At 39.3% G+C, this 19,826-nt stretch overlaps 1 protein-coding gene and 1 pseudogene across 3 annotated transcripts in view; both read left to right on the forward strand.

The window, feature by feature from the left end:
* Nucleotides 1-19,826, forward strand: part of LOC308525747 (ferritin light chain-like) — a 1,112,779-nt pseudogene that overhangs the window by 90,989 nt on the left and 1,001,964 nt on the right. The window lies entirely within an intron of this gene.
* PREPL (prolyl endopeptidase like) overlaps nucleotides 1-19,826 on the forward strand; it is a 34,879-nt gene that overhangs the window by 12,386 nt on the left and 2,667 nt on the right. For both annotated transcript variants that reach the window (XM_081100558.1, XM_081100557.1), the window contains 11 exons: nucleotides 1,033-1,099; nucleotides 1,840-2,046; nucleotides 3,310-3,445; nucleotides 6,481-6,697; nucleotides 7,265-7,450; nucleotides 11,226-11,423; nucleotides 13,665-13,840; nucleotides 15,003-15,219; nucleotides 17,973-18,122; nucleotides 18,509-18,632; nucleotides 19,457-19,530. In XM_081100558.1, the coding sequence (XP_080956684.1) occupies nucleotides 1,033-1,099; nucleotides 1,840-2,046; nucleotides 3,310-3,445; nucleotides 6,481-6,697; nucleotides 7,265-7,450; nucleotides 11,226-11,423; nucleotides 13,665-13,840; nucleotides 15,003-15,219; nucleotides 17,973-18,122; nucleotides 18,509-18,632; nucleotides 19,457-19,530 (1,752 nt within the window). The remainder of the gene's footprint in view (nucleotides 1-1,032; nucleotides 1,100-1,839; nucleotides 2,047-3,309; nucleotides 3,446-6,480; nucleotides 6,698-7,264; nucleotides 7,451-11,225; nucleotides 11,424-13,664; nucleotides 13,841-15,002; nucleotides 15,220-17,972; nucleotides 18,123-18,508; nucleotides 18,633-19,456; nucleotides 19,531-19,826) is intronic.

The raw sequence follows: 19,826 nt of genomic DNA on the forward strand, positions 1-19,826 counted from the left end.
AAATTTTTAAAGTAGTTCCGAACGTAAGTTCAAATGAAACTGAGTCATATTTCTTTCTTATTAGAAAAGTATTTGATTGCCTATCTACACTTTTTTTAATGAAAAGAAATTCACTCTAAGTCGTGTTATACGGAAGTCAAATATTCATTTGACTATTTTATGGTTACCACAATCAATTGCATTCAATATATAGGTATTACCCATGAGCACTATTCATTCTCTCAGTATCAGACTGTCTATATCTGTCACCCACAGAGGATAAGATGCTTTGTGTAAAATCAAGACCATGAACAGTTGGTGGTGACAGCATATTTGAGAGGAAAGAATCTCAGAAGGTTATTGACTGGGTTTTCAGCCCAATCTGAGCCATAGTTTTCTCACCTACATCGTTCGGGATTATCTTGAAGATGCCCCTTGATCTCTGTTAATGGCCCCCCACTGTAGAGATGTTAGATGTTCCCAAAATACAACTAAAGTGCTTTGTACAGTCATGAGAACCAACATAGATTGCATTATGTCTTCTCTTTGTTGCCTCTTTCATTTGTGTATAAGAAATTCCTTCAGTGATTGTGGACACATGAAAACCATTTCTTAACCACTGTGTTGTAAAAGGTGATCCATTTTATAGTTTTTATGTGTTCATCTATAAACTTCAACATGCTTTTATGAAAGATCCCATTTCTTCATCTTGACTAGTTAGAACATTAAGCAGTTCATTAAATTCAATCATGCTTGCCAAAACCGGTTTGGCTCAGTGGATAGAGCGTCAGCCTGCGGACTGGAAGGTCCCAGGTTCGATTCCGGTCAAGGGCACGTACCTGGGTTGCGGGCACATCCCCGGTAGGAGGTGTGCAGGAGGCAGCTGATTGATGTTTCTCTCTCATCGATGTTTCTAACTCTCTATCCTTCTCCCTTCCTATCTGAAAAAAATCAATAAAATATATTTTAAAAAAAATTCAATCATGCTTAAATCGTTAAATTATTTATTATGTATTATTATTAAATAAACTATTTATTTCTTTTTATCGTCAGGTTAAACATGGAGGTTTTGTTTACTACCAAGAAGGTTGCTGCTTGGTGCGTTCAAAAGATGAAGAAGGTATACCACAGTTTTTCCTTTTAGCGTACTCTGATTTTTCAGATTTCACATTTTTCATAGGAAATTTGATATTCTCAAAGGCATAGAAAATTTTTTTAGATTTCTGAGTTTTTATTAAATGGCTAGTTTTTAATATCTGGGTTTGTTTAAGATATAGTTTACAGCCACACTCAAAGCTTTGATAGGAAGAATGGAGATAGGAACCAGCATTTTTTGAGCATCTTCTGAATCCCAGGTACTGTACTAGATACAGTTAGTCAGTGTCATTTACATTGTCTTTCTAGGTTCTATTTGGCCTCTAAACACTAGGCTATAATGGTATTGAATAATATCACATAAGTTGATGCATGGTATGATATGGACTAGCATAGGATAATATTAAATAACTAATGCCAGTTTCTGTGCAAAACAAGCTGCCATTAATGCTGCAGGAAGCCAGAATATAGCTTCTTACAGAAGAGGAATGCTGATTTAATTTTTAAAATTTTCAGTCTCCTCACCTGAGGATATTTTTATTGATTTGACAGAGAGAAAGGGAGAGAGAGAGAGAGAGAGAAATGGTTGCCTCCTGCATTTGCCCTGACCGGGAATCAAACCCACAACCATTTTTGGGACACAGGACGATGCTCACCCAGCTGAGCCACCCAGCCAGGCAGAGGAATGCTAATTTGACATTGACAGTTTAAAATATTTTTAAGTACATCTGTGGCATTATCTCTTTCATCCTTTTCTTTATGCAGCAGACAGTGATAATTATGAGGTTTTGTTCAATTTGGAGGAACTTAAATTAGACCAGCCCTTCATTGACTGTATCAGAGTGGCTCCTGATGAAAAATATGTAGCTGCCAAGATAAGAACGGAAGATTCGGAAGCATCTACCTGTATAGTTGTGAAGCTCAGTGACCAGCCTGTCATGGAAGCTTCTTTCCCCAATGTGTCCAGTTTTGGTAAGCCACCAACCACAACAGTCTTCTATTTGACAAAGCAACCGTAGAGAATTGTTCACACTTTTGAAACATTTTATTTGCCCAGGAGAGTGAATGAGAAACTGAGTGCCTGATTTGTTTACCCCCGTGGTCTCCACACCTGACTATGTGCCTCTTATTCAAGGGACTGCCCCTTCTTTAATTATATATTTGATAGCAAATTACCCAAAGTCAGTACCAAGAGAAACTTCAGAACATGTCATCAAACTAACTTATTCATCAGTAGAAGTTGTGATATTTTTACTAATAGAACCAACTTTAAATGTTATCATTGATCATTGAGTAATACGTGTCTATACCTTATCCTCCTTTTTCATTTTCCGTCATAAATTTCCGCATTGTTTCATAACTACATGCTTTTGCAATGAATTGATCCTAATACATAAATTTGGTACATTATCTCTTAAAATCAGGGTGCATATTATACAATGCTGCCTTACAGTAACTGTCAGCCAGGTGGCAGTCATGATGTCATTTTGTGAAAACTTCCACTGACAGTTTCTGGTATGGTCAAGAAAATCCCAGCTTTAAAGTATATCTGGTAGTCTGAGATATCATGTGGCTTGAAAGCAGACAGAAAACATTTAGGCATGAGAGAAAATGATCTAATATTTCCTAATACTTAAAGTTAGAGGTTTTAGATTTAAACATAATTTATCTCCTGAAAACAAATAATGATTTTACCAAAGTCTTCCCTAAATATTGAACATTCCTCTCCTATTTAGAAACTTTAGTGTCCTGAGACTGATAACAACTTGAAAACTTAGAATTGATGTAGTATAATATTTTATCCTCTGGAAAGCTCTTAGGTTTATATAACACAGATTATATACAGTTGAACCTATGTTAGATTTAGATTTCCAGGGATAAACTTACACATCTCTTTTCTTTGGCACTCAAACTTAGAATGCACTGTGCCTTTTTTTAAAAAAAAATTTATTTTATTTTTTAATATTTTTATTGTTTTCAGAGAGGAAGGAAGAGGGAGAGAGAGATAGAAACATCAATGATGAGAGAGAATCATTGATTGGCTGCCTCCTACAAGCCCCCCACTGGGGATCGAGCCCACAACCCGGGGATGTGCCCTTGACCGGAATCGAACTTAGGACCCTTCAGTCCGCAGGCCGACGCTCTGTCCACAGAACCAAACTGGCTAGGTCTGTGCCTTTTTTATAAAACTGTAAGTAGTTGACTATGTATAATTCTTTAATATTTTTTCCCCAGAATGGGTAAAGGATGAAGAAGATGAGGATGTTTTATTCTATACCTTCCAGAGGAACCTTCGCTGTCATGATGTGTATCGAGCCACTTTTGGTGAAGACAAACGTAATGAACGTTTTTACACAGAAAAAGACCCAAGGTACTAGAACTAGAATAATGCAATTAAAGCTTTTTCTCCAACATATTTCTCCAGTTATCTAAAGTGCTGCTCTTGGTTGACTTAAAATGTTGATTTTGGCTGGAAACAAATATAATATTGTAATCATTCTTTTTTGTAAGTTGTTTAGATTCAAAACTGGAGTTTAGGCATATTCAAACTCCAAAGTAAACACAAATACATCATTAGACTGCAAATGATGAGTTACTCACATTCTCTCTGGACTGTGACGCATCAGAGGAGTTGTTGACTGAACATTTAATAGGGTTGTCATATAGCAATTATAAATCTCTTGTAAGTCAGATACCATGGTATCAGTTGCACAGAATTCACTACGCATTTCATAGAGATTATCTGAATTTTAAATTGCTTTGCTTTGAGCCATGATGGCCATTGGTCCTTATATTTTACCTTCCCCAATACTTTGGTAATTCCTTCCTAAAGCTACTTGTCTTTATTTCCTTGTAATCTCCAGGACTCATGCCTTATATTACCACTTAAGCTTGGAAGGAAATGATAGTAAATGTATCTGGCAAAATTCCTTGTAATTGAGAAACAATTTTTTTCTTAACACAAGGGTCCTGTCACTTCATACATTATTAAACAATATAGTTTGGACAATATCTGAACAGATTTTGCAAGGAAAAATAAGGGGGGATTTAATACTAAATAAATTTATGGCAGTGAAGTCAATATCAAATGAAGAAAATTAACCCTTCGTTTCATAAGAGCTGGCAAGGATCTTAAAGAAAATCTTGAAGGAAAGAAAGGAAGGAAGGAGGGAAGGAATCTTGTACAACTCCTAATTAATTAATAGTAATAATCTTAGGTCTAAAGGAATTACATTATTCCAGGCCATAGAACTAACATTCTTGGTCCAGTAATATAGTCATTGCTTTTTTTCTAATGATGATTGTTTTAATGAAATTGATTTTTAATGATCATAAAGACTAACTAATGTTGGGGGAGATATTGATATTATGTGACATAAAAAAATGCAGAATCCTGCCATGACTGGTATGGCTCGGTTGGTGTGTCATTCCATAACGCTGAAAGATTTCAGGTTGATCCCTGATCTAGGTGCATACGGGAGGCAACTGACCGATTTTCTCTCTCTCTCTCTCTCTCTCTCTCTCTCTCTCTCTCTCTCTCTCTCTCCCCCATCCCTTTACCTTCTCTCAAAAATTAATAAGCATGTCCGCAGGTGAGGATTTTTTTAAAACAAAATCTGTAATTGCATGTATACTTTAATTCCATCTATTTAAAGACATGAATGACATACAAATAAACCTTAAAAGAAAAACAAGAAAAATTAAAATAATTACATTAATTTTTTTAAATGTGCTAGGTTAGTGGAATTGTGAGGAATTTTCTTTTCGACTCTTGATCTGTTTTGTTGTAAAAACTAGGAGTGCCCTAACTGGTTTGGCTCAGTGGATAGAGCATCGGCCTGCGGACTGAAGGGTCCCGGGTTTGATTCCAGTCAAGGGCATGTACCTTGGTTGCGGGCACATCCCCAGGAGGAGGTGTGCAAGAGGCAGCTGATCGATGTTTCTCCCTCTCCCTTCCTCTCTGTAAAAAACCAATAAAATATATTTTTTTAAAACACAAAAACTAGGAGAAAAGGAAATTCAACATGTGTACAGAGGAAAAACAAAGTAACTGTGCCTTTCTAAACTGTACTAATAAAAGAATAATATGCTAATTAGACTGGATAGACTGGACGTCTTCCAGACGTCATTCTGGACATCCTTCCTGACAAAGCCAGGACCCGGGCAGCACTGCCTGGGGTCCCGAGTGCCTGCCTGGGCAAAGCCGCCCAGGATCCTGGGTGCCTGTGGCCGGCTCGGGCGAAGCCAGCTCGGGTCCCGGTTGCCTGCGGCCAGTCGAAGGAGGGAAGCCTGGGTCCCAGGTGCAGGCACCAAGGCAGAGTGGTTAGGGGGGATGAGGCAAGCAGGCAGAGGCAGTTAGGGGTGATGAGGCAGGCAGGCGAGTATTTAGGGGCAATGAGGCAGGCAGGTGAGTGTTTAGGGGCGATCAGGCAGGCAGGCAGAGGCAGTTAGAGGCAATCAGGCAGGCGAGTGTTTAGGGACGATCAGGCAAGCAGGCAGAGTGGTTAGGGGCGATCAGGCAGGCAGGCAAGCAGTTAGCAGCCAGTGGTCCCGGATTGCAAGAGGGATGTCCCCCGAGGGGGTCCTGGATTGCGAGAGGGTGCAGGCCAGGCTCAGGGACACACACACACACACACACACACACACACACACACGCCGTGCACGAATTTTGTGCACTGGACCTCTAGTACAGTGGGGCCTTGACTTACGAGTTTAATTTGTTCCGAGACCGAACTAGTTAAGGAGCTTGTTAAGGAGCTCATTAACTCAAATTACTCTGTCAACTCAATGCAAAAAATCGGCCAAGAGACAGCTGGTATCTCAAAAAACTCGTTAGTCGGGACACTCCTAAGTCAAGGCCCCACTGTAATTACATATTCCTCTAGGAAGTTTATTTCTTCTTCTGAGCAAAAAGCCCTATAATCTGTTAATGAAATTGCGAGTGAGATGATGTCTGTACTTTACCTTGAAATACGTTCAGAAACAGATGGGTAGATGATACATAGATATGTGATGTTGAGATATATATATTTATATATACATATCAAAATGTTAATGATTGAATCTTAGTGATGGGTATATGGGTATTTACTGTACATTTCTTTCAACTTTTCTGCATGTTTGAAAAATGTTCATAATAAAATATTAGATAAAAATTATTTTTAATGTTTTTAGAGGCAATGAGAAAAATAATAGCAGAATTTTAGTTTACAAGCAGAATTCACTAAGCAGTTGTTTTTATTTTCTATCTGCATTTTAATTAATTTTAATTAATATATATACTGACCACCTGTAAGATACTGTCATTAAGAAGATAGCATGCACTTGAAATTTATTGGATTTTCATATCTTTTTCTCTCCCTCTCTCTCTCTCTTCTCTCTCCCCTTGTATGTGTATGTGTGTAGCTATTTTGTTTTCCTTTATCTGACAAAAGACAGTCGTTTCCTCACCATAAATATCATGAACAAGACCACTTCTGAAGTGTGGTTGATAGACGGCCTAAGTCCTTGGGATCCACCTGTACTTATCCAGAAGCGAATACATGGGGTCCTTTACTACGTTGAACACAGAGATGATGAATTATACATTCTCACTAATGTTGGTGAGCCTACAGAATTCAAGGTGATACTCTATTTCTTAGCTCCATTTGGCTGTTAAAAAGTGTCACACTTCCATCAGCAACAGTTCTTGCTCTAAGAGTTCATTGTTTCATAGGCTTTTGTTAAAGTGTAGAAATTGATGCTACCATCCTGTGTTTAGTCAGTCCCATTTGAATTGTTCCTAAAAAAGGATAGTAAATGAAGCATACTCTATGCTGATTATATCAGTTATCAAAGGCAAACCTAGTAGCTTAAAAGAACAAAGTTTTATAAATTCATGATTTTGTGAGTTAGCAGTTTGGATTGTTCTCGGCTAAGCTGTTCTGTCAGAGTCAGCGAGGCTCACTGGTGCTTCCACAGTCAGCTGGATGTCAGCACCCTCACTCAAGTGTCCATTGGTTGGCTATCATATCAGCTAAGCACCAGGCCTCATTCAGTGGTGATGGTCACACTTCAGCCCTGATGCAGTTAGCGCTCCATAAAACAGTGAAGAATAGTATGTCTAATTTCAGTGGTTTCATCTATGGCTTTGGATTTTGTAGATATCATGTTCTGTTACCTAGATCTTTTCTAACTTTGTTCCACACAGCTAATGAGAACAGCAGCTGATACACCTGCTATCATGAATTGGGACTTATTTTTCACAATGAAGAGAAATACCAAAGTCGTAGACTTGGACATGTTTAAGGATCACTGTGTTCTCTTCCTGAAGCACAGCAATCTGCTTTATGTTAATGTGATTGGTCTGGCTGATGACTCAGTTCGGTCTCTAAAGGTATGTTTAATTATCAAAAGACAGTAGTGTAAATCAAAATACATGCAGTTTAGCTTCACCAGAACATCAAATTTTTAATAATAGCAATGTACTTTTTCTTAAAAGAATTAATTTAAATGACATTTAGCCTACTAGGTCTTTGTCAAATTTAGGAGCTAGGTCTCTTTCTATATATCACCTATTTCTCCGGCTTTAAATATAGTAATAGCTCAGGCCAACTGGGCAGCTAGTGCCTAACCACTGCCTGCTGCTCCATCCCACCGCCCAGGAGGGTAGTGCCCACAGTGTTGGTGCCACTGCGTGCGTGCATGTGCATCATCTCTCTGCCGTGTCTCTCACCAGGGTGTGAGGAAAAGTGAACTTGGTTTCTTTCAAGAAGTGGGTGGCAGTGGTTTCCCTCCAGCAGCTGTGATGCTGGCACATGCCCCTGGCAGGCTGACCCACTGGTATTGCCTGTGGCTGCCAGGAAAGATAATCCGCCTCCACAAGTGAACTTACGATGGCACCCTTCTTGCCCACTTTTAAAGCAGCATTAACATGAGTTAAGATACCAGACACTGAAGGGAAGAGGAGAGGCCTGCATTTTGCTTATATGGAAGGAGTTGTGGAGCCAGTTGACCAGCAAGCATAGACCACTTATACCTCCCTAACTGCAGTGTTGTCGCAATTTCTGTTAAAATGCAATTCCTGCAAATTCACCAGGTGGTTATTGAACTTCTATGCGCAAAGTGCTGTATGGGGCACTCTGGAGTGGAAAGACAGCAGAACAAAATATCTGTCCTTAAGGAGGATAGAGTTAATCATGAGCTTCAACTAACACAAAGAGCAAGTAGAAGGTGGTTTAAATAAGTGGTGTCAAGAATGAAGGAGATATAAAGTCACTATTAGGATACACAGTTATAGTTGTAGGCAAGATCCAAAGAGGATAGACAGGAATTTGATGGGTAGGAAGGGAAATGCTATTCTAGGATGAGGACATCTATCACATGAAGCACTAAGCGGGAGTAGCTCAGAAAATGTTCAGGAACCTGCTAGTAATTCTGTTTTATTATATAATAGATTTCTGGGGGCTGAAGCTATGATTTGATGTTCTTTGATTGTCACAGTAATGAATTTATGCATAAATTATGAAGAGGGAGAACATGTGAAATTTGGGGATAGGAGAGTGATTTGAGGAGTGAGCTATACTTCATGAGATTATCTGGCAGCCATGTTAGGACACACTGAAGCAGCAGGAGATAAAGGGCAGGGAGATTAGTTTTGAGATTGTTAGAGTCATATAAAATAAGAAATTACCAGGGCCTAAAACAACCAAAGTTTCCTAGCAGCCTCATAAAATCAGATTATCAAATGTAATGTCTGGTGTCTTAGAGGACTATATAGTTGTCTTAAATCACAAATGGTGATTTTACTTTAGCAAATTTTTATTGGTTTCATCTAGATTCAAAGTGTGTCCTCTTACTTGCTAATTGATGCCTAATTCAGATATCTTTAACTGGGAAACTTATGGCAGTCTATGTGAATACAGATAGGAGAAAATACATAATTTCTAGCAGTGCATTTATTACACAATTCTGTTAAGAAAATTAGGAATGTCTTGAGTTTACTCTGTTATAATAAGATTTGACTTTCACGTAAATATGACCTTTTATAGTTTTTGTATTTCTATTTTCCATGGTTTTAACTTCCATTAGAATAAGCATCATGTCTTTAGTTTATTCCATATCCTCTACTTTATTCCCTAACCCTCCCAACCTCTAGGACCTAGTAAGCCATGTATAATGTTCAGAGTCATTATCACATGGAATCAGATACTATATTATATGCCAGGTGCTACTTAAAGAGAATTTCGCAGATCAGAGCCTTTTCACAAACTGCATTACACACTGAATGATATGCATGGGCAGCACCATATACAAAGGACAAAAACCTTTGGGCCAGTTTCCTTTAAGCATTTAAGATATAATTATTCTTGGATGCTGTCCACTAATACACATGGTTGATACTGAGGGCTTATCCAAATGGGAAAGGTGGCTTAAGATAGTCTTGAGATCATTAATACCTTCCTTCTCCATCAGCTGGACAGACTTCAAAAAGTCTATAGCCTTGTCCTGACCGGTTTGGCTCAGTGGATAGAGCGTCGGCCTGTGGACTGAAGGGTCCCGGGTTCGATTCTGGTCAAGGGCATGTACCTTGACTGCGGGCACATCCCCAGTAGGGGGTGTGCAGGAGGCAGCTGATCGATGTTTCTTTCTCATCGATGTTTCTAGCTCTCTATCCCTCTCCCTTCCTCTCTATAAAAAAAAAAAAATCAATAAAGTATATTTTAAAAAAAAGTCTATAGCCTTAGAATAGTTGTTATTATAATTAAAACTCTAACCTTGATCCATTAGTTTAAGAAATACACCCAAAGGACTTTTTGCTTTATTGGAATCATTTGGTATAAAACTAGAACAGCTTAACACATGGATCACACAGAAACTTTTAAAGTCACCAAAGGGCAGAGCGACGTGTGCCTCTGGGCCGAGGAGCCTTGTCCCCTCAGCCTGAGGCCTGGTTGCAAGGTTAGCAGTGGTGCTTGTTTGTTTCCTTCCCACTAAGGTCTCGGTTTGCTCACTCCATTCATGCAACCAGATTTCCCAACTTACATGATTACACTTTTCTTTCTGGTTATGGCTTGCATTTAGATATATTGTCCTTGAAAATAATCCTCAACCTGAGGAGAATGATCAGGAACTCTTGTAAAGAAATATTGCAAATGTATGTCCTTATTAGTTTCAGGAAAATAGATTCTTTGGATTAATTACAAGAAATTTGCTCTGTAAACATAAGCTCTTTGGCCCTAGTTTCTACAAGTTAAATGGTGCACTCTCTATGCACACATCCCCCACTTACCCTTTCTGAATAGTGCCCACCAGTGACTTTGCTGTGCCAAGACCTCTGATTTTCTAAGGAATTTGCTCTTTCTACAATTACTCAGGAAAAGAAAGGCAATTTTCTTTTAATGCTCTGACTCCTGTACCATTTCTAAGACACTGTCAGCCTGCTTACCAGAGTTCTTTAAAAGGTGTAAGAAGGATGTTAGTGGAAGGCTTGAAGCAGGACCCTGCTGCTCTGAGAGAATAAATTTTGATTCCTTTCCTTTTTTTCTTAAAGTTAAGAATCTTAATCATAATAGCTCTGAGTCTTTCAGAGTGAATGTGCAGGAAAGGTTTTGTTCTGCACAATGGTTAGCCTAAGAGCTAAAGTTAGAAACAAATTGTAAATGCTTTAGTGCTGCTGCGCCATTTTGTAGCCCTGGAATAATAACTGTCATCGCTGTGGCTATCTAGGCAGCAGAGTGGGGGCTGGTGGGTAAATTGTTAAAAATACATGTCTGAGATTTCACGTTCTATGAGGACAGAGATCTTGAAGATGTTGCTTGGTTCTGAATTACTATTTGATTTGCTCTTATTAATCCTTTTGCTGTTATTTTATTGCCCAAGTTTATGCCCCAAAATAAACTTTTTTATTAGAGAGTTCATCTAAATCCAGAATCATGATAAACCATTTTCCTATCATTTTTCCTTATTTTATTGATCATTGGTATAGAGTTGTGTTTGTTTTTTACTTGAAATGTATTCTGTTCTGCTAAAGTAATCCTTGAATGAAGCATTATGTGATAATGGATAGAAGTAAACTGATGTTCACATTATCTTGTTTGAAGCAGACCCAGAAATTTAATTAATATACCTAGTGTCCAGATAAAGAGTAAAAATAACTTTTATTTCTTTAGCTCCCTCCTTGGGCCTGTGGATTCATAATGGATACAAATTCAGACCCAAAGAACTGTCCCTTTCAGCTTTGCTCTCCAATACGTCCCCCAAAATATTACACATACAAGTTTGCAGAAGGCAAACTGTTTGAGGAAACTGGACATGAAGACCCAATCACAAAAACTAGTCGTGTTTTACGTCTAGAAGCCAAAAGCAAGGTAAGTCTTTGTAATCTTCACTGTCAGCCCCCATTTACTGCAAGCCTACTATTTGCCAAGTATTGTGCAATTGCTGGGTATACAGTTTTGTAAAGTGGATTTCAGACCACAGTAAGACCCAAATGAGTTTAGGGTGTAAATGCATTTTTCTTTAATTTTAAGACTCATATTTACTTTAACATGGATTAGAAATTTTATGACTAGCACATCAAACCCTTCATTTCAATGAATGCAAAAATAGAATGTATGAAGTTTAAATGACTACTTTTCAGTTATTCCTGTAACTCTCAGAAAAAAAAAAAATCACTGTTAACCATTTAGTGTATCACCTTCCAGATTTCTTTTCTTTTTTTTTTTTCTTTTTTTTTTGCCAATAAAATATGTATGTTTAGGCTTTGTTTTGTTTTACAAGTATGGCATTCATACCAGCCTGTCAAAATGTAATTATTATACCCCTAATGGAAGCTAAGTTCTTGGAGAGCCAAGGGACTCGTGAAGAAGGGAGCACCTGCTGAATGGGCTGCTCTAGCTCTGCAGGCATTGTGCACTACTGATGCACTCTGGGACTAGCCCATCGCAAGGCTTGCTCCCATCCTGACCCTCTTCCTTTTCCTAACTTTTCAGCCAGCATGTATTCCTCAGCTTGTTTACTTGAAGTTGAGGTGTAATCTACAGCATTTTATAAGAATGAGTCATACTGAGAAGTGAAAATTCAGTTCCACTATCGTAACAAGTTGCATCTAGAATAATGAGAGGAAGTGCCCCAAAGTGAAGTTTTCTAATGAGAAAAAAAATAGGGAGTATGGCTTGGTTATATTCTTTTCCTTCCTTAAACTAGTGCTATTTCATTAGTTTCTGTAGGCAGGATGAGAACCAACTTTCTCCCACCTTTTTACTATGAAAGAAAGATAAGAAATCATCCAGATTATCTTCATTTTATCTGTCCAGAGAGTGCCTAGTTTTAATCAATTGGTATTGATGAATGTGAACTAAATGGGGGAATAGTTACTTGTCCTAAAAGTAATTTCTGTGTTAAAATTCACAAAACTTGCCCTAGGCGGGTTGCTCAGTGGATAGAGCATCAGTCTGCGGACGAAGGGTCCTGGGTTCAATTCTGGTCAAGGGCACGTACCTCATTTGCAAGCTTGATCCCTGGCCCTTGTCGGGGCGCTCGATGTACACATCCGTGTTTCTCTCTTTGTCCTCCTCCCTTCCACTATCTCTAAAAATCAATGGAAAAATATCCTTGGGTGAGAATTAACAAACCAAAAAAAAAAAAAAATTATATATATAAAACTTCAAATCTTTAAAATAAAAATGTTATTTTATTTTTGTTTGAGTATTCTGTCTGTAAAGGATAGAACATAGAGCTGTTAAAACTTCTTTAGTTTGTCTATTTGTAAATATTTAAAGATGAGTAGTGCCAGTATATAGGCCTAGGTACGGGAAGAATGCTACGCTAGTATGTCTGATCTTAATAGGTGCTTGGGGAAAAAATTGACAGTAGTGCTGGGTAGTGAAGAACTCTTTAGAACAGTGGTTCTCAACCTTGGCTGCACATTAGAATCACCTGGGAATCTTTTTAAAATCCTGATTTCTGGGCCTCATCCTCCGGAAATTCTGTTTCTTTGTTACTAATGTTGTGGCCTCACCCCATAACAAAGAAACAGAATTTCTGGAGGATGAGGCCCAGAAATCAGGATTTTAAAAAGATTCCCAGGTGCCCTACCCGGTTTGGCTCAGTGGATAGAGCATCAGCCTTCGGACTCAAGGGTCTCAGGTTCGATTCCGGTCAAGGGCATGTACCTTGGTTGCGGGCACATCCCCAGTGGGGAGTGTGTAGGAGGCAGCTGATCGATGTTTCTCTCTCATCGATGTTTCTAGCTCTCTATCCCTCTCCCTTCCTCTCTGTAAAAAATCAATAAAATATATTAAAAAAAAAAAAAAGATTCCCAGGTGATTCTAATGTGCAGCCAAGGTTGAAAACCACTGCTTTGGAATCACTTTATTATCAGGAAAAGCCATTTAATAAAGTATATTCAAGTCATAGTCTTGCTGCTCTTTTTTAGTTAATATTATGGGTCAGCCAAGTAGCTGAAAGTAAGTGTCGAGATAGAGTTTAGAGACCGTAACTCTTTGTCTTAAAGTTTCTGCTCAGCGTCAATAAGCAGAATATAAAATAGGGGATAAAACTGTTTGAAAATACTCTTGTTTACATGGATAATAAATCTTCATTTCCAGGATGGAAGGTCAGTGCCAATGACTATCTTCCACAAAACGGATTCTGAGGACTTGCAGAAAAAACCTCTCCTGGTCCATGTGTATGGAGCTTATGGCATGGACTTGAAAATGAATTTCAGGCCTGAAAGGAGGGCATTGGTGGACGATGGATGGATATTAGCATATTGCCATGTGCGGTGAGTCTGCATACTTATCCTGGCGTATGAGTGCGCGAGCACTGTGACAGATGCCCACAATAACAGTACATCACGAGCAGAACTTTCTTTTTTCATTTGCATTGAATTTATGTATTCCTACACCTGTGCTGGTGGAACTTGATTTGGTAACATTAGTTGATCCAAAAAACAAAAGGGTACATTTTTTAGGATATTGTACCAGACTTTTAGGATTTTTAGAATACTGTCAGTCTCTTTACTTATTTGGTAACATTATTATTTCCATTTAATTCCCCCGAGTTTAGGTTTTTCTAAAATAGCCTCTTAAGCTGAACTCCTTTTTTCCACTCTAATTTCCATTTTATTTTAGCTGTTTTCAAGACACAAATATTGTGTTTCTGCTTAAAATCCTTCACTACCTCCCCATCTCCATAATAAAGTCCAGATTTCTCAGTATAGTATTTAACATCCTGATGATCTCTCTTATCTCTGTAAGGGCGTCTGTTCTCACTCCCCACACAGGTCCTGTGCTCCCGCCATACACTCCACAGCCAGCCTTGCTTGTCCTGCCAGGCGACAAGCTGCTTCCCCTCGGTGCCCTGGTTCCATGGTGTCCTGATGTCTCCCTTTCTTTGCCCTCTGGGAACTTATATTCTTCCTTTAAGACTCAGCTTATGTATTATCTCCATGTGAAGCATTTGTGTTCCTGACACATGGATGTTCTTTCTTCTGCTTCTGTGGCACCTTAAATACGTGTGTGTAATAGCAGCAACCAGATTTCTTGGTAGCTGTTTTCTTTCCCCACAAAATGATGACCTTCTCCGGGGCAGGGGATTTTTGCTTATTTATGTTCTAAGGCCTGCATTTAGCACAATGTCTGGTACATAGTCAGCAGGCACTCGAACATGTCTGTTGATTGTCTACTTCAGGGGTTAGCAAACTTTTTCTCTAAAGAGCTAAATAGTAAACATTGTAGCCTTTGCAGCCTCATGTGGCTCTGCTGCATATTCCTGGTTGGGTTTTTCTCTCCCAACCTTTGAAAATGTGAAAACACCTCTTAGCTCGAGGGCCATACAAAAACAGGCCTCCGGGTAGATTTGGCCCATAAGATAGTTTGCTGACCCCGACCTATATTATTCATATTTTTTTTCTCCACTAAAACCTTTTTGCCCTTTAATTTCAGGGGTGGTGGTGAGTTAGGCCTTCAGTGGCACGCTGATGGCCGTCTAACTAAAAAACTCAATGGCCTTGCTGACTTAGAGGCTTGCATTAAGACGCTTCATGACCAAGGCTTTTCTCAGCCAAGTCTAACAACCCTGACTGCTTTCAGTGCTGGAGGGGTGCTTGTGGGAGCGTTGTGTAACTCTAATCCAGAGCTCCTGAGAGCTGTGACTATGGAGGTGAGTACATGCTGTCTCTCATTGTTTACGGAATCCGGGGGCATGAAGCCATAGGCTGCCCTGAGAAAAAATTCTGGTTTACCATAGCATATGAGTGTAACAAAGCTTTTCAATTTTAAACAAAGAATTGTAGCTCTGAGTGAACTTCTAAAGTTATTTTAATCCAACTACTCGCCCTTTACTTTTCCCTGACAGTGTTCTTTATTAAGTTTTAAGGATTTTCACTGAAGGATAGTAATAGCTTTTTTTTTTTTTTTTTTTGGTAAGAACTTTTAGAATTGGTGGAAGATACAGAGCATAGAAGACTCATCAGTTCTGGGAAGTAAGGCAGAGTGCACTGGGGCTCTGAAGTGCACCAGGTGTTTTACTCTATTGCCCGTCAACCTTTTAGTCCTAGATTTAGGGGCTCTCTGGTTTTAGATACTCTGTTTCTAATGGTCTTTAGGGGTAGTTTTTCTATACTTCAATTGAAATACCTTATTCTGAAAATGCTTGATAGTCTTTTCCTTATGTCCAAAATTATGAAGCTATAGCAGCTCATTTCTCCTGTTTCTTGGTTAGATGCTCTAGAAAATAAAATTATTGGGATGAGCAGAGTAAATTATTTTTAAGTTTTTTATTTTGAGGGTGTGGGGTGTATGCTGTGGGTTTGAATTAAGTAAATAAGTGTTAAGTAATTCTGAACTGTACATCTATTTTTAAAATAGAAAGACTACGTACAGGGGAAGAAAATCCTATCACAAAGATAATAATGGAAAAATTATTTACACTATAAAGAAAATTCAACCTTTGACTTTTAGAAATTACTTTGACTTTTACAAATTAGGAAGGAAATCAGAAATGTATGTGTAAGGATTTTTATCCCACATTGCTTATAATAGTGAAGAATTGAAATCTTCAATTCTTCCAACAATACAGTATATATGTATCCAACAATACTAGTAGTATCTGTATGAGTCAGTTCTTAATCAGAAGCTCCAGAACCATAGTTCTTCCTTAGAAGCACTAGTTCTTAATTAGAAGCACCTAACTACTTTAAGCAGAAAAAGGATTTATTGAAGTGTATTGGGTGAGGGTGAGTATAATACCAGTCTTAGAGGTTGCACAACCAGAAGCATGTCCAAAACATACCATTAACCTATCCCATGAAGCAGTCACTACCACCACAACTGGACAGACGTCACTTCACACTGCTAGTGTTGCTCTTAGAAACTTGATATAGCTGTGGCAGTTTTGCCAGAATAAATTCTCTGTGGTCCCTACTTCTTTGAGTCACTAACTTCCCATTCAGAATTTGGAGCACATTGTGTCTGATTGGTAGACTGAAGTCATGTGGCTACTCCTGCGCTACAGGGAAAGCTGGGAAAGGAACTACCTAGCATTTAGTACCTCTGTCTCACAAGGTTTGGGATACTCTATAACTGCTGAAAAGGAGTTCAGGTGCTGGGCAGCCAAATAGAATTCCATTTGCCCACTATACGTGGTTAATGTTTTAATGCAAGAGAAAGCTGAAAAGCATGTTAACAAGACCATAAGGTTAAGTGAAAAAAGCTACCATTTTATTAAATGTTTTAACACTGTGTAAGCCAATGAGTGATTTTCTCTTCTTTCAAAATGGATATTTTCCAGATTTTCTTCAATTTGCATTTATCTTTTATTTTTATGTGAAATGTCCAACTGGTGACGGAAAATTTATTCATGTATTGCTAAGTTTTTAGTTTTTATTTTTTACTGTGGTAAAATAACAAAATTTACCTCTTCACCATTTGTTTTGTTAATCCCGAAGATATTTTTTCCCATTGATTTTCAGAGAGAGTGGAAGAGAGGGGGAGAGAGAAAAACATTGAGGTGAGAGAGACACACTGATTGGTTTCCTACCACACCCACCCCAACTGGGGCAGGGATCAAGCCTGCAACCGAGGTACATGCCCTTGACCGAATCAAACCCGTGATGCTCTAACCACTGAGCATTGGCCAGGGCACCTCTTCACCATTTTTAAGCGTTACAGTTAAGCATTACAGTTAAGTAGTATTGAGTACATTCACACTATTGTGCAACCAATTTCCCAGAACTCTTCATCATGCAAAATTGAAATTCTATACCCATTAAGTAGCAACTCTTCAGTTCCCTCTTCCCCCAGCCCCTGGGAACCACCATTTTACTCTCTCTCTGTGATTTTGACTAAGGTACCTCCTAGAAATGGGGTCTTTTTATAACTGGTTTATTTCACTTAGATAATGTCCTCAAGATCCATTTGTGTTGTGGCATGTGTCAGAATTTCCTTCTTTAATAGCTAGCTATCCTAATGGATGTCAAGTGGTAACATTTATTCTTTTACATAATAGTGTGTGTGTGTGTGTGTGTGTGTGTGTGTGTGTAGAGGCACAAAATTTGTGAAATCCTATATAATAAAAGGCTAATATGCAAATTGATCCCTCAACCTGGAGTTTGACCAGGGGGCGGGGCTGGCTGAACCCCACCCTTACATGAATTTGTGCACCGGGCCTCTAGTTAGAATATAAGCCCTTTGTTTTTATATAAATGTCGCTTAAGGAGTCTGAACACCTTAAAAGCCAGTTATAAAGCCAAGGTGCTGGGTAAGGACTGAGGAATGCATATGGCTCCTGGTTCTACATGACTTCCTGAGCTCTGTTCTCTCATGTCAGCGTGTATGTTCATAATGTATAGCTCCCTGTAACTCATTTTACCAACTTGTTAGTCCCTTTGGCTTTTTTTTTTTTTTTTTTTTTAGGCACCTTTCTTGGATGTTCTCAACACCATGATGGATACTACACTTCCTCTGACATTAGAAGAATTAGAAGAATGGGGGAATCCTTCATCTGATGAAAAACACAAGAACTACATAAAACGTTACTGCCCCTATCAAAATATTAAACCTCAGGTAGGGAAAGACAGTTATGATGTTACTATCCGCAGTGACAGAGTGAAGATGATCAAAAGGATACTTACCTGACCTGAGCTCAGGCCGGCATTCAGTAGACCTTTAGGTTGTTTCTACTTATAATACCCCACACCTTTTAGCACCGTCGCTGCTCATATTCCATGCTGGCTTCAGCAGGGTCGCGGCCTCTCTGGTTAAGCAGATGCTATTCCAGATGACGGGTAGTCTAGTACTCTAATGCTATAGATCTCTCAAGAATACCAAGTAAAAGGGAAAAATGAAGCATTTAGGGGGGGAAATTAGAAGTAATTATTTTTCATAATCTGTAAGGTAGAAAGGGACCATAAGGAACAATATACATTCTTTGTACATCCATTTTCTTGCAGCATTATCCTTCAGTTCACATCACAGCTTATGAAAATGATGAACGGGTACCTCTGAAAGGAATTGTAAACTACACTGAGAAACTCAAGGAAGCCGTTACGGAGCACGCTAAGGACAGCGGTGAAGGTAGGGGACCACCGCAAAGCAGGAACATAGCTAAGCAGACTATTACCTTTAGCAAACCTCTCAGAGGAATGCATTTCATGTACAGACCAAATCTCCAACCTATGGTTTGGGACAAATTATTGTTTTTCCTATGTTGACTACTAATTGAAGCACACATTACAACTATAACCACCTCGCCTTTTGTTCAAGGACAGTATTAAAATAAGTTAGGCAAGGGAAAATAAGTTACACAAAATAAGTAAATTTAAATATCAAATATAAATTGGAGATGGACTATCGTACAGCCATTCATTCATTTAATACAATATTAACTGAGCCATTACTCTTGGGAACCTAAAACAGGTTCTGAAATTTTTGCTCTGGAGCCTCAGTGCCCAAACTAGCGGCTTTAATTTTCTCTAGATCTTTGTATTTTACTAAACAAGTGCTCTTACCTTTTTTCTTGCCATTACATCCCAGACCTTCAGAGCCGGGTGGGAGGAACCCTCATTCATGTTTCCAGACGGTTGTCCTGTGCCCAGCTCCGTCCCCCTCTCACCACTGCTGCAGTGGGTGTTTCTGGGTCTAAGACGCTCAGCTTCACAGGGCCAGTGGCTTCCTCCTCGTCACAGCCTTCCCCCTGTGGCCCTGCAGCCTCTCCCATCAGCTTCCTCAGCCACTGGTCCTACTCCTGCGGGCCCCTCCCAGCTCTCTGTTGGAAGGGACGGTCAGGCCTTTTTCCTTCACTATCACTTTCATAGGTTACTTAGAAAAGCGGGGAGGGGCAGAAATGGGCTTCAGTTGGCGAAAAACTTTCTAATTGTTTCATATGCTAACTCTTTCAGGCTATCAGGCCCCCAATATCATTTTAGACATTCAGCCTGGAGGCAATCATGTGATTGAGGATTCTCACAAAAAGGTATGTTGTCCAGCCCCCTCAGCTGACAGGTCCTCAGGCAGAGACGTGTTGTGCTCCACGTTTCGGTGGTTGGGGCGGCCTGGGCACATTCAGGTCTGTGACAGACCAGGAGGGTGAGGAAGGACACTGAGCCCATGGGGGGAGCAGGCTCTCGCTAGTGCTTGTGACTGGACCGTAACCGCTGGCAGCCTTCTGCCTCTGTCCCAGGTAAAAGGATCCCTGCCATAAATTGCTGGCTTCGGGGTTCCGTGAAGATGGACAGACAGAGTTGAACACAGGAGTTCTACTACCACGGC

Source organism: Myotis nattereri (assembly GCF_964212035.1).
Source record: "Myotis nattereri genome assembly, chromosome: 10".
Taxonomy (NCBI): domain Eukaryota; kingdom Metazoa; phylum Chordata; class Mammalia; order Chiroptera; family Vespertilionidae; genus Myotis; species Myotis nattereri.